Source organism: Schistocerca nitens, chromosome 4, assembly GCF_023898315.1.
Source record: "Schistocerca nitens isolate TAMUIC-IGC-003100 chromosome 4, iqSchNite1.1, whole genome shotgun sequence".
NCBI classification, from domain to species: domain Eukaryota; kingdom Metazoa; phylum Arthropoda; class Insecta; order Orthoptera; family Acrididae; genus Schistocerca; species Schistocerca nitens.
The window spans coordinates 221,614,005-221,627,270 of NC_064617.1; the positions used below are offsets into that span (position 1 = coordinate 221,614,005).

General features: G+C 38.3%; 1 protein-coding gene across 3 annotated transcripts in view; it reads right to left on the minus strand.

Moving 5' to 3' along the window:
* Positions 1-5,886: 5,886 nt before the first annotated feature.
* The window catches only part of LOC126251533 (retinol dehydrogenase 14), a 111,447-nt gene continuing 104,067 nt past the window's right edge, over positions 5,887-13,266 (minus strand). For all 3 annotated transcript variants that reach the window (XM_049952038.1, XM_049952037.1, XM_049952039.1), the window contains exons 7-8: positions 13,047-13,136; positions 5,887-6,253 (exon numbers count right to left, since the gene is read on the minus strand). In XM_049952038.1, the coding sequence (XP_049807995.1) occupies positions 6,149-6,253; positions 13,047-13,136 (195 nt within the window). In that variant the 3' untranslated portion in view covers positions 5,887-6,148. The remainder of the gene's footprint in view (positions 6,254-13,046; positions 13,137-13,266) is intronic.

A 13,266-nucleotide genomic window follows, 5' to 3' on the forward strand; every position in this document is an offset into this window, starting at 1 on the left:
TTAGTACTATAAATAAGTTTTATAGTGTCACTGTGTGTGGCACAGCAAATATTGTACATGATGTGGAAGTGTTACTTAGCAAGCTGTGAGCTCAGAAAATTCTGAAGATTGTTTATGAATGAAACTGCATCAGTGGAATAAAGCAGACCACATTGTGTTGCTTCATGAGTAACTGACATTAACTGCAACTGTAAATAACAAAAAAGTGTATGAATTTTACATGAATACTGACATATGTTTTAGATTATTCTCTACCTAGAGACACAAGCACTACTAAGAAATTCAAAACTAAGTGTTACAAAACTAACTATTTGAATGGTGTGCATTCCTGGAGACACAGTGCTGTATCTCTCCCTAAGTACCAACAGTGCATTAGATATGTTTGCCCACAACAGCTTGTTCACACCTGGGTGCTATGGACATTTTAATACATGTTGCCAGTCAGCCACCTGTGTACTGCGCTTGTACAGTCTTATTTCTGGTCTTGATCTCCCCGTAACTGCTCAAAGTTAGGGTTGACAAGTTGCAATATTTGTCTAGATTTGCTGTGGTCTCATTTTGATGTTTATTGCTTTATGTTTTGAACTATTTTTTAGTACTGACACTAGATGATGATTGTCAGTTCTATTCTGTATACGTGAGGTGCATTCCAGTTTTGCTAAGGAAATGATATACCATCACAGCCGCATACAGAAATATTTCCTAGTGATAGCAAAACGGACACTAAATTTTTTAACGCTGATAACTGTGACTGTTGTACAGAAACTCTATCAGTCATGAACTGTGGACATCATCAGATTTAATGAACCAGTTTAATCTTCCTAAAATAAATTTAATTATTAGTTCTTTAAAATGTGAAGAATCAGTGGTGTTAATAGTCTCACATTTAGAGAACACTTAAGTAATATGTTTGATGGAGGAACTAAGTGATTTCCATTTACTTATGCATGTGTTTGGTAACTCAGCTTTGGTGTATAAGTATCAGTCAGGTAATGATGCAATGATTTTGTCATCTCATGATATTTTAACAGAATATCGGATTACATTACATCGGTTGTATTATACACAAAGGCAAAAAACAAAAAATTAAAAATTTCTTGGTTGTTAAAGATGAAAGATATAGCATTTGACAAGCTTTGCTGGTATTTTTCTTCTCTAACTAAGGAACACTTATTTCATGATATATATGGAATTCAACAAAAATGAAATGAAAAGTTATTACTGTAGCACAGTGTGTTAAAGCAATGTCACAAATTGTCACGGTATCTCATTCATCATGCGTGTGACATACATTGCTTTGCACTACAGGAACACCCTAAAGGAAACCATGATATGGATGGTTCCCACTGCTTACAGGTAAAATTGAAGTATAATTTGCATTTATCAAACAGTAGCCTAATGAGCAAACATGTCCACTTAATTCTTATTGGATTTCTAAACTTATAGTGGTGAAGAAAACATGCGTTGCAGTGGATAATATGGTGAAGCTGCAAGGAAGGGACAGTGGACAATTGAAGCGAACTAGAAAAAACATGTCATTTTAGCCACGGACTGTTAAAATCATGCCATAACTATGGGAAAGAAGTAATCTTTGGTCAAGAAGGCAATTTCGAAAGTTCTTTGGGTTTTCCAGCATAGCGACCCTTTGCAGAGAAGCCTTGAAGTCAGTAATCAGTCACCTCAGTCTTATATCCACAGTATTAATTCTGTTTTGTTAGTGAAGAAATAAGAGCACAAGACTCATCACTGCTAGCTTTCTGGAAATAATTCACCACAGAGCAATACTGGCTGTTCAGACAATTCAAAACCAGGCACTGGCTCAAATGCAAGGCACTTAATGCATGTAGCCCAACTAGGCAGTAACTCAGCATACAACACAGTCTACAGCAAATACAGCTGCAGAAGCCATACTTTGTGAATTTAATGTTGAGTTTCACATATCAAAAGCTACCTTTCCAGAACTGCAAACATTCACATCAGCAGCACATTGTTGGATGTAAATTACAAAATACTTCTCCCAAACAATGGAAAGTCCAGGCTGGAATATCAAAAATACTATAAGAAAGATAGATTGCTACTCACTGTAAAGATGACAACTTGAGTTGCAGGTACAATGAAAAGAGCTTTTGGGCAAAGCCTTCTCCTTCTTTGTTTTCTGAAAAAGCTTTGGCTGAAAATTCAGTGTGTAACAGTCTTTTTGTTGTGCCTGTCTGCAACTCCAAGAGTTATCTTGCCACTGAGTAGCAATCCGTCCTTTTCATAGTATTGTAAATATGTCTGGAGTTGCCCTACTCTTTTCACGTTAGCTTCATCAACACAGTAAATAAATTTGTCCATCCAACCAAGATAAGAGCTATGTAAAAGAATGGATCATTAGCCATTCCTACCACATATTTGAATACTTGGACACAGGAATGTAAATTCTGCTCAACTATCTTTGTAACAGTTCCCAATTTTGCCGATCTACAGACAGCTCTGTGTAAAGTTAAAATACTTTGTTTGAAGTAGGAGATAATAACAGCAGCCAACCAAGAAGTAATTATCACAATTTGAGTAGATTAGTGCTCGTCATAATTGTCATCAGTATACTTCGCAGAAGTAGCCTGTTATTGTATAGCGTGACCCATTCCACATTCCTTGAGGCTACCCTTCGTTGTGGGATCGATGAAAAACAATGTGCAAATGAATGGATGGATGAAAGAGTTTCTTTGACCATGCATCAAATGCGATAAACCCTACAATTTTGCTTTGATGAAACCAACCATGAATTAAAAAAGCATTTCAATATTTACCACACAGTCTGTTCAGAACTGGCAGAAGCTCCACTGATAGGCAGACAGCTGTTGTACAAAAAATGTCAATGTTTTTTCCTCTACCCAACATCTCTTTAATCGGTAATTAAATTAAAAAGGTGGAGATTCTTATGCCTATAATGTTCCTCTATCTGTGAAACTTTGCAGAGTTTCTACCTGAACTCTCTGTATATTTTGTGTATTAACTTGGCGCTAACTACACAAATCACTGGTGTGGATCATGTAATGAGTGAAAACCAAAATCAATGGCCAAAATTTTGTAAATAGCAAACATTATGACTGCAGGTAACTTGAGCCCAAATCAATACCAAAGATCAACACATAGTCATGGTTCGAAATCACAGTCCTGGACCTGACAACCAAGGTAACAGTTGTATATAAGAATCAGCTTAACAAAGACTGCAATGAAAAAAATACAACAAACTGCTGAACCGGCTAGTATTTCCTGTAGAGAAGCTAACAGCTATCCCCATGTGATGTGTTTGCCACAAGTGTTGTGGGCCCTCCACAGCTGGGGGCATTGGTTAGGTGTCCATAGGATCGTCAAGTCCAGTGCCTGTGGTCTTTCCCTAGTGGGCCTACAGTGCAGGCAGTGCTTGTACCCAAGATTTGGCAGGAGCAAAGATGAGGAGTTTCAGCAGGTAGAGACTGGGAGACAGAGAGGCAGCTGTCTAGACTGAGCAGGCTTGGGGGCAGAGAGAATGTTCGTGGCAGTCTCAGGTTGTTATCTGAGTCCTCACAATGTCTTATCAAGGGTGTAAAATCACTCAGATAAGTGATGATGTTTGAGGTTCTATTGTCTGGCCAATACATCAACATTTGATGCTTCCTATGACCAGTGATGAGTCATTTGATCTGTACTGAGAATGATGATCACACTAAAATTATACAGAAGTCAGGATCACAACTGAACTCTGATAACAACCAACATACCTTAAAGTACAGCCATCTTCCACTGATGTCTGCATTCCTTTAAACTGACCTTATCTTAAGAGAGGAACATTTGTGACAGGTTGTTCTCTGTTTGAACCAAGTGTAATATGTCCAATGTTCATAAAAAGATACCAGGAAAGTAATTTATTTAAGCCTACAAGCAAATACAGAACCAAATCTGCTATAAAGACAATTTATTGTTGAGAAGCTCTGGCTCCTAAAAATCTTTCTGGACAGATTGCCATTTTGACATTTTGCTTGGTGCACTATCACAAAGGGCTGTCACAGATACCTATAAAGTTGGAAGATGCCTTTCTTTCAGGCTGTAAGCAATATTATGACAGCTGTGAAATACATAAACTTCAAGAGCATCAAAACTCTCATGAAAATACAACACTTTAAAGACCTTTTCTGCAATGCAGGTCTTTAAACAAACTGTACAAGATTCAGAATAGTGCGCCTACAAAAGCAAAATTCGTTGCGCCAACAAAAGCAAAATTCATTTCACAAAGTTGCAACAGTATCACACATTCTGAACCCCTGGTGTACCATGAACATCTGGTCACTAGTGGTATAACTATCACCCCGAGAATCAGAAGCGTAACAGGCAAGTGAATAGCATAGCTGTATTGACTTGGTTTGAGGAGAAGCAAAATCTTGCATGAGCAATCCATCGTTCGCTGTTGGCAGTTCACCTAAAAACAACTTAACTTCAGAAAGCTATTTAAATCCTACAGGTTATTCATACAGGGAATTTACAGTGACTGGCAAACATGATACCTGATAGGGCTGGCTGCGTCCTCTGCACACCACTATTCTCTGTCTGTCAGGTGAGTCCCAATGTCATCCACAAGCCAAGTAGTGCTGAGTCTTAATGCCCCACATAAGAGAATCTTACCCCTACTTTGTATCTTGGGCCAGCCACTGTGATATTTTTCATCACATACACACTGTGATTGACAAATTCTAGCACTGCTAATGCCTGTGTTAGACATTTTGCATAAAGTTATCCAGAAATTTATTCTCGCCTTCTTTTTCTATCAAAACTATTACTTTGTATCACACTATCTCCCATTCTCACTTAACTCCAATGGATGAATCCTTACTCTGAGCGATGTCTTCACACATATCTTGCATATTGCAATTTCTGGAAAGCAGATATCCACCTATGCCAACATTCTCAGTATCCTGCACGTGTGGACATATTCCTGTCCTGCTCCATTTTTGTCCTCTTATGTAATCCCTTGACATGACTATGAATACTGTTCCATGTTAAGAGTAAAAACAAAATGATATGCCACACATACGTCTGTGTAACTACATCTGATGTATTTTCCGTATTTGATATACAATTATTTACTTCTTTTCTTACAAAAGTAAATACGAGTACATATTCCAGAGCATAAATGTGTTGCCTTTCACCTGGATCTATTGAAATTGCATTTATTGCTTAAAAAATTTTTTAAAAATGTTCTTCTGTAAGGAATGGAACTGGGACTCAAAGATTCCACATTAGAACAACTATTAATTACAATCAAGTTGCCACACTTCACACCCCCTTTACTACACTGAATTGTGAGAAAAGGGTGGGTAGATTTCTAACCAAGCACTGAACTGCAGAACGTAATGGACCTAACGATAACATTAACTGAATAGATATTATGAATTATTATCAAGTGTTAGTTTCACTTCTAACATTGATATAAAAGCCAAGACAGAGATGACCTCTCATGCAACACATGTTATGGATTACTTAAGTTTCACAAGAGCACATCTCAAACTGTCAAGTGGTTTCTGATTTTCATTTCTCAATCAAAGTATAACCACTAAAGTCAATGGTATTACAACAAAACAGAAAAACTCAAAGGAACATCTAGTTTTAAAAAGAGTACTCTTTATGTGAACAAATTAGGTGACATAAATGTACCGTCTAACAAAGTTTTGATTTAACAATGGCTTTGACACAGAGTGCTTGCATAGCAAGCAGATTTTACAACAGAATTCACTCACTATGACCACACTGCATATTTTCAAGTATCTTACAGCATGATGGATTCTCCCCAGGAACAGAATGTTCCTGATTTGTGTGTATGCTTTATAGGAAATTTAAGAAAATTGTAAAAGTTTCAAAAGACACCACTGGCTTTTCAGATTTGTTTATTACTGTTTTTGCTGCAATTCGTCCAGTTGTGATAGACAGGCATGCTCACAAAAAGGCACAGAATTCTTTTATTCATAAATAAGATACTGGCCATTACAAGTCTCTTTGCATCACCATACTCTAAACAAAAGAAATAATACTTGCAGAGTAACTCATGTAGGATCTTACAACTATGGAATTCAGTCAAAATGAAAACAATGGAAACATTTAAAAGATGAAAAAAAAAACAGTCAGTGAAAAATTACAGATGAGGATCTGACGGTTGCAGTTTCACAAGATCCTCACTCAGTTCCCACAGTTTCTTTGCAGCAGCCATGTCTTGCACTCCTTGAGACAGGCCCCTTTCCTGGAAAAGGGAACATGTAATTTAGATGTAACACCTCCTTAACCATATTACCACAATTAGTACATGAACATTTTTTCCTTTTTGCTGCAGAACATATTTACAAATAACTACAAAATTGAACACTATATAATAGTAAAGAAATTTTCCTTTTCTTACAAAACACACCATATTACTATTAGAGATCTGGTAATATTCTAACTTTTGAACTCAATTTCTATGGATGTCACAAACTCGCTGTCTCTCATACACCTAGGTTATTACTCAAGCTGTGCAAGCCTAACAACATGTCCGCTCGGAATTTAAAATACATATTTCTTCTAGAGTATTGACAAACCTGGGATAAAGTAGGTATGGATAATGATCTGGCTGCTGCTGCTGTTTGCTGGAGGGGCAGGGGAAGGGAGTGGAAAAAAAAATCATTCAGTGACAAAATAGTGTGTAATTCAGAAAATAACATTCCATATTATGAGGGGTGTTTCCATTGACAAAAAAGCAGAATTTGTTGTGGGACATCATGGAATATTCCCACTTCAGCCACCATAGTTTCATGACATTCTAATGGGTAGTGGCACTATTCACAGCCTTCAAAATGGAGTCTAATGGAGGTGTGTTCCACGCAGAGAGCTGTCACAGTTTCTTTTGGTGGATAACCAAAGCATCACAGATATTCTTAGGCACTTGCAGAATGTGTACAGAGACCTGGCTGTGAATGAAAAGCAGGGCGAATTGTTGGGCAAGGCATCTGTCATCATCACAATAAAGGTCACGAAAACCTGTCTGGCTGTGACCTCAGCAATGTGTTCATCACCACAAAAATGCAAATAAATTTCTCCTTCTCCATGACAATGCAAGGCTCCATAAGCCTGTGTACCTGAAGGACCTCGCAAAAATTCATCAGGCTTTCGTCCTCATCCACCCTGGACTGTTCTTACCAGATCTCGCACCATCTGTTTGGCCCAATGAAAGATGCACTCTGCAGGAAGCCTTAAATGGACGATGGGGAGATTATTGATGCAGCAAGATGTTGGCTCTGACATTAACCAGCAGAGTGGTATTATGCCGGTATACAGGCCCTCCCAATAAGGTGGCATAAAACTGTTGTACTGAATAGAGATTATGTTGAAAAGTAGCATTTTGTAGTCACAATATTGGGGAATAATATGGTGTATTGAAATCCTGAATAAATCCAACCTCCTTCAGAAGAAAATGTGTTGCATTACTCATTGAGTGCCTTTCATATTTGCCTACTGGAAAAGTTAGACACGTACAGCAATAAACAAATCAAAGACGATAGAAGTAAATGTTAAGTTTTGTAAGTGACTATCTCTCTGATACTGCCCAAATCACATACAGAACTCAAAGTGAGCATGACAATACAGAAATTACAGAATAAGAACTCAGCAAGCATAGATGGGATTCCAGTCTCTGCTCTGAAACTGTGAATAAAAAGCAAAGAAACCCCCTCTTAACAAATGTAATAAATGTGTCCTATAACTCAGGTATTTTCCCAGAGTATATAAAGCATGCATAAGTTGAGCTCTTAGTACAAAATGGTAATGCAGGGAGTACAGAAAACTACAGGCTAGTTTCACTACTATCAGTGCAATCAAAAATAATATTATCAATCATGAAAGATAGACCTATGGGTTACATGACTACATACAACCTTTTAATGAAGGGCAGTCTTGTTTCCAAAGTGGGAGAAGTACATCGTCAGCCATAATATAGTTCACAGAAGTGGCACTTTAAACTCTTGACAACGAAGACTGAGTACATTCTTATGCTTGTGCAAGACTTGACTATAAAACACTGCGATATCAAACAAACTATAAAGAGCATTCAAAAAGAAACGAGCTGGAGGCATAATTACAGAAACCAGTACCTCTATGTTAGAAGTATTGACCCTGGCTGTTGAGACACAAGGAGGTGAATGGTTCTCATAAAATTCCCCAGGGCTGCGATGTTAACCAGTTCCGCATGTACAGCTGGATGTCGTCATCTGAGGAGGCGTCATCTGAGGTGAATCGTTTGCCCCTCAGAGCCTTCGTAAGGGGACAAAAATGGCATAAACACACACACACACACACACACACACACACACACACACACACACACACACACACACACACACACAGAGAGAGAGAGACAGACAGAGAGAGAGAGAGAGAGAGTCCTGAGACTGGTTTGATGCAGCTCTCCATGCTACTCTATCCTGTGCAAGCTTCTTCATCTCCCAGTACCTACTGCAGCCTACATCCTGAATCTGCTTAGTGTATCCATCTCTTTGTCTCCCTCTACGATTCTTACCCTCCACGCTGCCCTCCAATACTAAATTGGTGATCCCTCGATGTCTCAGAACATGTCCTACCAACCGATCCCTTCTTCTAGTCAAGTTGTGCCACAAGCTCCTCTTCTCCCCAATTCTATTCCATACCTCCTCATTAGTTATGTGATCTACCCATCTAATCAGCATTCTTCTGTAGCACCACATTTCAAAAGCTTCTATTCTCTTCTTGTCCAAACTATTTATCGTCCATGTTTCACTTCCATACATGGCTACACTCCATACAAATACTTTCAGAAACGACTTCCTGACATTTAAATCTATACTCGATGTTAACAAATTTTTCTTCTTCAGAAATGCTTTCCTTGCCATTGCCAGTCTACATTTTATATCCTCTCTACTTCGACCATCGTCAGTTATTTTGCTCCCCAAATATCAAAACTCCTTTCTACTTTAAGTGTCTCATTTCCTAATCTAATTCCCTCAGCATCACCCGAGTTAACTCGACTACATTCCATTATCCTCGTTTTGCTTTTGTTGATGTTCATCTTATACCCTCCTTTCAAGACACTGCCCATTCCATTCAACTGCTCTTCCAAGTCCTTTGCTGTCTCTGACAGAATTACAATGTCATCGGCGAACCTCAAAGTTTTTATTTCTTCTCCATGGATTTTAATACCTACTCCGAACTTTTCTTTTGTTTCCTTTATTGCTTGCTCAATACACAGATTGAATAACATCGAGGATAGGCTACAACCCTGTCTCACTCCCTTCCTGACCAGTGCTTCCCTCTCATACCCCTCGACTCTTATAACTGCCATCTGATTTCTGTACAAATTGTAAATAGTCTTTTGCTCCCTGTATTTTACCCCTGCCACCTTCAGAATTTGAAAGAGAGTATTCCAATCAACATTGTCAAAAGCTTTCTCTAAGTCTACAAATGCTAGAAATGTAGGTTTGCCTTTTCTCAATCTTTCTTCTAAGATAAGTCGTAGGGTCAGTATTGCCTCACGTGTTCCCACATTTCTACGGAATCCAAACTGATCTTCCCCCGAGGTCAGCTTCTACCAGTTTTTCCATTCGTCTGTAGAGAATTCGCGTTAGTATTTTGCAGCTGTGACTTATTAAACTGATAGTTCCGCAATTTTCACATCTGTCAACATCTGCTTTCTTTGGGATTGGAATTATTATATTCTTCTTGGAGTCTGAGGGTATTTCACCTGTCTCGTACATCTTGCTCACCAGATGGTAGAGTTTGGTCAGGACTGGTTCTCCCAAGGCCATTAGTAGTTCTAATGGAATGTTGTCTACTCCCGGGCCCTTGTTTCGACTCAGGTCTTTCAGTGCTCTGTCAAACTCTTCACACAGTATTGTATCTCCCATTTAATCTTCATCTACATCCTCTTCCATTTCCATAATATTGTCCTCAAGTACATCGCCCTTGTATAGACCCTCTATATACTCCTTCCACCTTTCTGCTTTCCCTTCTTTGCTTAGAACTGGGTTTCCACCTGAGCTCTTGATAATCATACAAGTGGTTCTCTTTTCTCCAAAGGTCTCTTTAATTATCCTGTAGGCAGCATCTTACCCCTAGTGAGATAAGTCGCTACATCCTTACATTTGTCCTCTAGCCATCCCTGCTTAGCCATTTTGCACTTTCTGTCAATCTCATTTTTGAGACATTTGTATTCCTTTTTGCCTGCTTCATTTACTGCATTGTTATATTTTCTCCTTTCATCAATTAAATTCAATATTTCTTCTGTTACCCAAGGGTTCCTACTAGCCCTCGTCTTTTTACCTATTTGATCCCATCTCCTTAAATTCCCACCTTTTTGCAGTTTCTTCAGTTTTAATCTACAGTTCATAACCAATAGATTGTGGTCAGAATCCACATCTGCCCCAGGAAATGTCTTACAATTTAAAACCTGGTTCCTAAATCTCTGTCTTACCATTATATAATCTATCTGATACATTTCAGTATCTCCAGGGTTCTTCCATGTAAACAATCTTCTTTCATGATTCTTAAACCAAGTGTTAGCAATGATTAAGTTATGCTCTGCGCAAAATTCTACCAGGCGGCATCCTCTTTCATTTCTTAGCCCCAATCCATATTCACCTACTATGTTTCCTTCTCTCCCTTTTCCTACTGACGAATTCCAGTCACCCATGACTATTAAATTTTCGTCTCCCTTCACTACCTGAATAATTTCTTTTATCTCATCATACATTTCATCAATTTCTTCGTCATCTGCAGAGCTAGTTGGCATATAGACTTGTACTACAGCCGTAGGCGCGGGCTTCGTGTCTATCTTGGCCACAACAATGCGTTCGCTGTGCTGTTTGTAGTAGCTTACCCGCATTCCTATTTTTTTTATTCATTATTAAACCTACTCCTGCATTACCCCTATTTGATTTTGTATTTATAACCCTGTATTCACCTGACCAAAAGTCTTGTTCCTCCTGCCACCGGACTTCACTAATTCCCACTATATCTAACTTTAACCTATCCATTTCCCTTTTTAAATTTTCTAATCTACCTGCCCGATTAAGGGATCTGACATTCCACGCTCCGATCCGTAGAACACCAGTTTTCTTTCTCCTGATAACGACGTCCTCTTGAGTAGTCCCCGCCCGGAGATCCGAATGGGGGACTATTTTACCTCCTGAATATTTTACCCAAGAGGACGCCATCATCATTTAATCATACAGTAAAGCTGCATGCCCTCGGGAAAAATTACGGCTGTAGTTTCCCCTTGCTTTCAGCCTCTCGCAGTACCAGAACAGCAAGGCCATTTTGGTTAATGTTACAAGGCCAGATCAGTCAATCATCCAGACTGTTGCCCCTGCAACTACTGAAAAGGATGCTGCCCCTCTTCAGGAACCACACGTTTGTCTGGCCTCTCAACAGATACCCCTCCGTTGTGGTTGCACCTACGGTAGGGCTATCTGTATCGTTGAGGCACGCAAGCCTCCCCACCAACGGCAAGGTCCATGGTTCATGGGGGGTCTGGAGCTATATTTGTAAGAATTATCTACTCGTTTCATTGTCCTCTATTCACCCTTTCTGTTCATACCTACAATAGTTGAACACCCTGAATATTCTGTATGTATGTATACTGGAGCGACTCATTTTCATTACATTATGATAACAAATCCTGTATTATTGCGATATGATCCTTGGATGAGTAAATAAAATAATAAAAATATAACTAAATAAATGAATAAACAAATATATAATAATAATAATAATAATAATAATAATAATAATAATGATAATAGTTGATGTAACAACAGGTTATTACTCAATTAAGTTGAGCATGCTTGGCAGTGTGTTTCACAATTTCTACTGCAGGTTTCTAGGAGTTGTAGAGGGTAATTAGTACATAAAGTTTTGATAAAGAACCCATATTCAGAAATAAAAAGTTTGGATATATAGTAAGTTTGAAGACCAGATCACTTTCCAATCTCCCACTTCACAGTATGCACACAAACTGGAAGTGTGCGTCATCACTGGCCCATACTGTAATTGTTACATAACATATTCATCTGACTACAACAGTGGCTGAGAGAAATTGGTACACTTCCAAATAGGAGGGTTGAATGTGGTGCTGCAAGAATGCGCTGCACTTTTGACTTTGAAAACTATGTCTGTCACATAGAAGTGCTAGAAATATTGCCCATGCCATGGGCTCCTGTAGAGCGCACAGATCAGACTTCACAATATGCACACAACAGACACAGTGAAGTGGGAGGTTTGAAAGTGATGCAGTCTTCAATCTTCTTTTACATCTAACTGGCACATTTGTTGACATAAGTTCCTTATAAAAACTTCCTCAATTCTCCTCAACAACTCCTTGAAGACTAATATTAATTGAGAAGCATCTTGTACATTCATATTTAAGGACTGTTCATTTCAAAGTCAGAATTTCCTTCAGTAGTCGTGTAGCAGCCACATATCAGAATTAAAAATATTAAAAGTTCTGCACAGAAGCGTATAACTTTACATACGAAGAATTGGCGCCTACTATGAACACTTGCAGTAAAACTGAAACTAACAAGACAAACTACATACTTATTCCTGTGGGGCTATAAGTGAACCAGTGGCTGAAGTATGTGATTTAGACTCTTCTGGTACTCCATCTTCAGCGTTAACATTTTATACACATTTTCTTGTGGTGTTCTAAGTGACTTTCCAAAATTTTCTATCATTCTATTTTCCAATATTCTTTCAGTAAGAGAAAGGAGACGAAGTAAAGGTCCTGAGAGCTTCTCTATATTACTACAGGATTGGTGACACTGTGTTATTTTAGAGAGTACTGCCGTAAGCTGTAATTTTATATCATTAGCAAATATGATATCGCATAGAAATGTGCAATCTACATTAACAAGATTTCAAAAAATCCAATGTATTGTACAGGATTTTTCAATTCCAGCTCAGTTGACAAACACCATTGTGAACAGCCAAATATAAACATTACACGATATTATTCAAGATTTTCTGGAACTTACCATGCAATCCATGTAGTACTTTCCAGACACACCTTCTACTTCTTCTGATATAGCTAGATGAAGAGTTGTTTGTGCCCCTTGTTCCGGAGTCTGGAAATAAAATTAATGTTCTATGAACAAGTTACGATTACTTAGTAATTAATGTAATGCAGATATAAAATGTCTATGACACAAAAAACAAATTCTAATGTTTTGCAGATGAGTTCATGATTTAGTATTT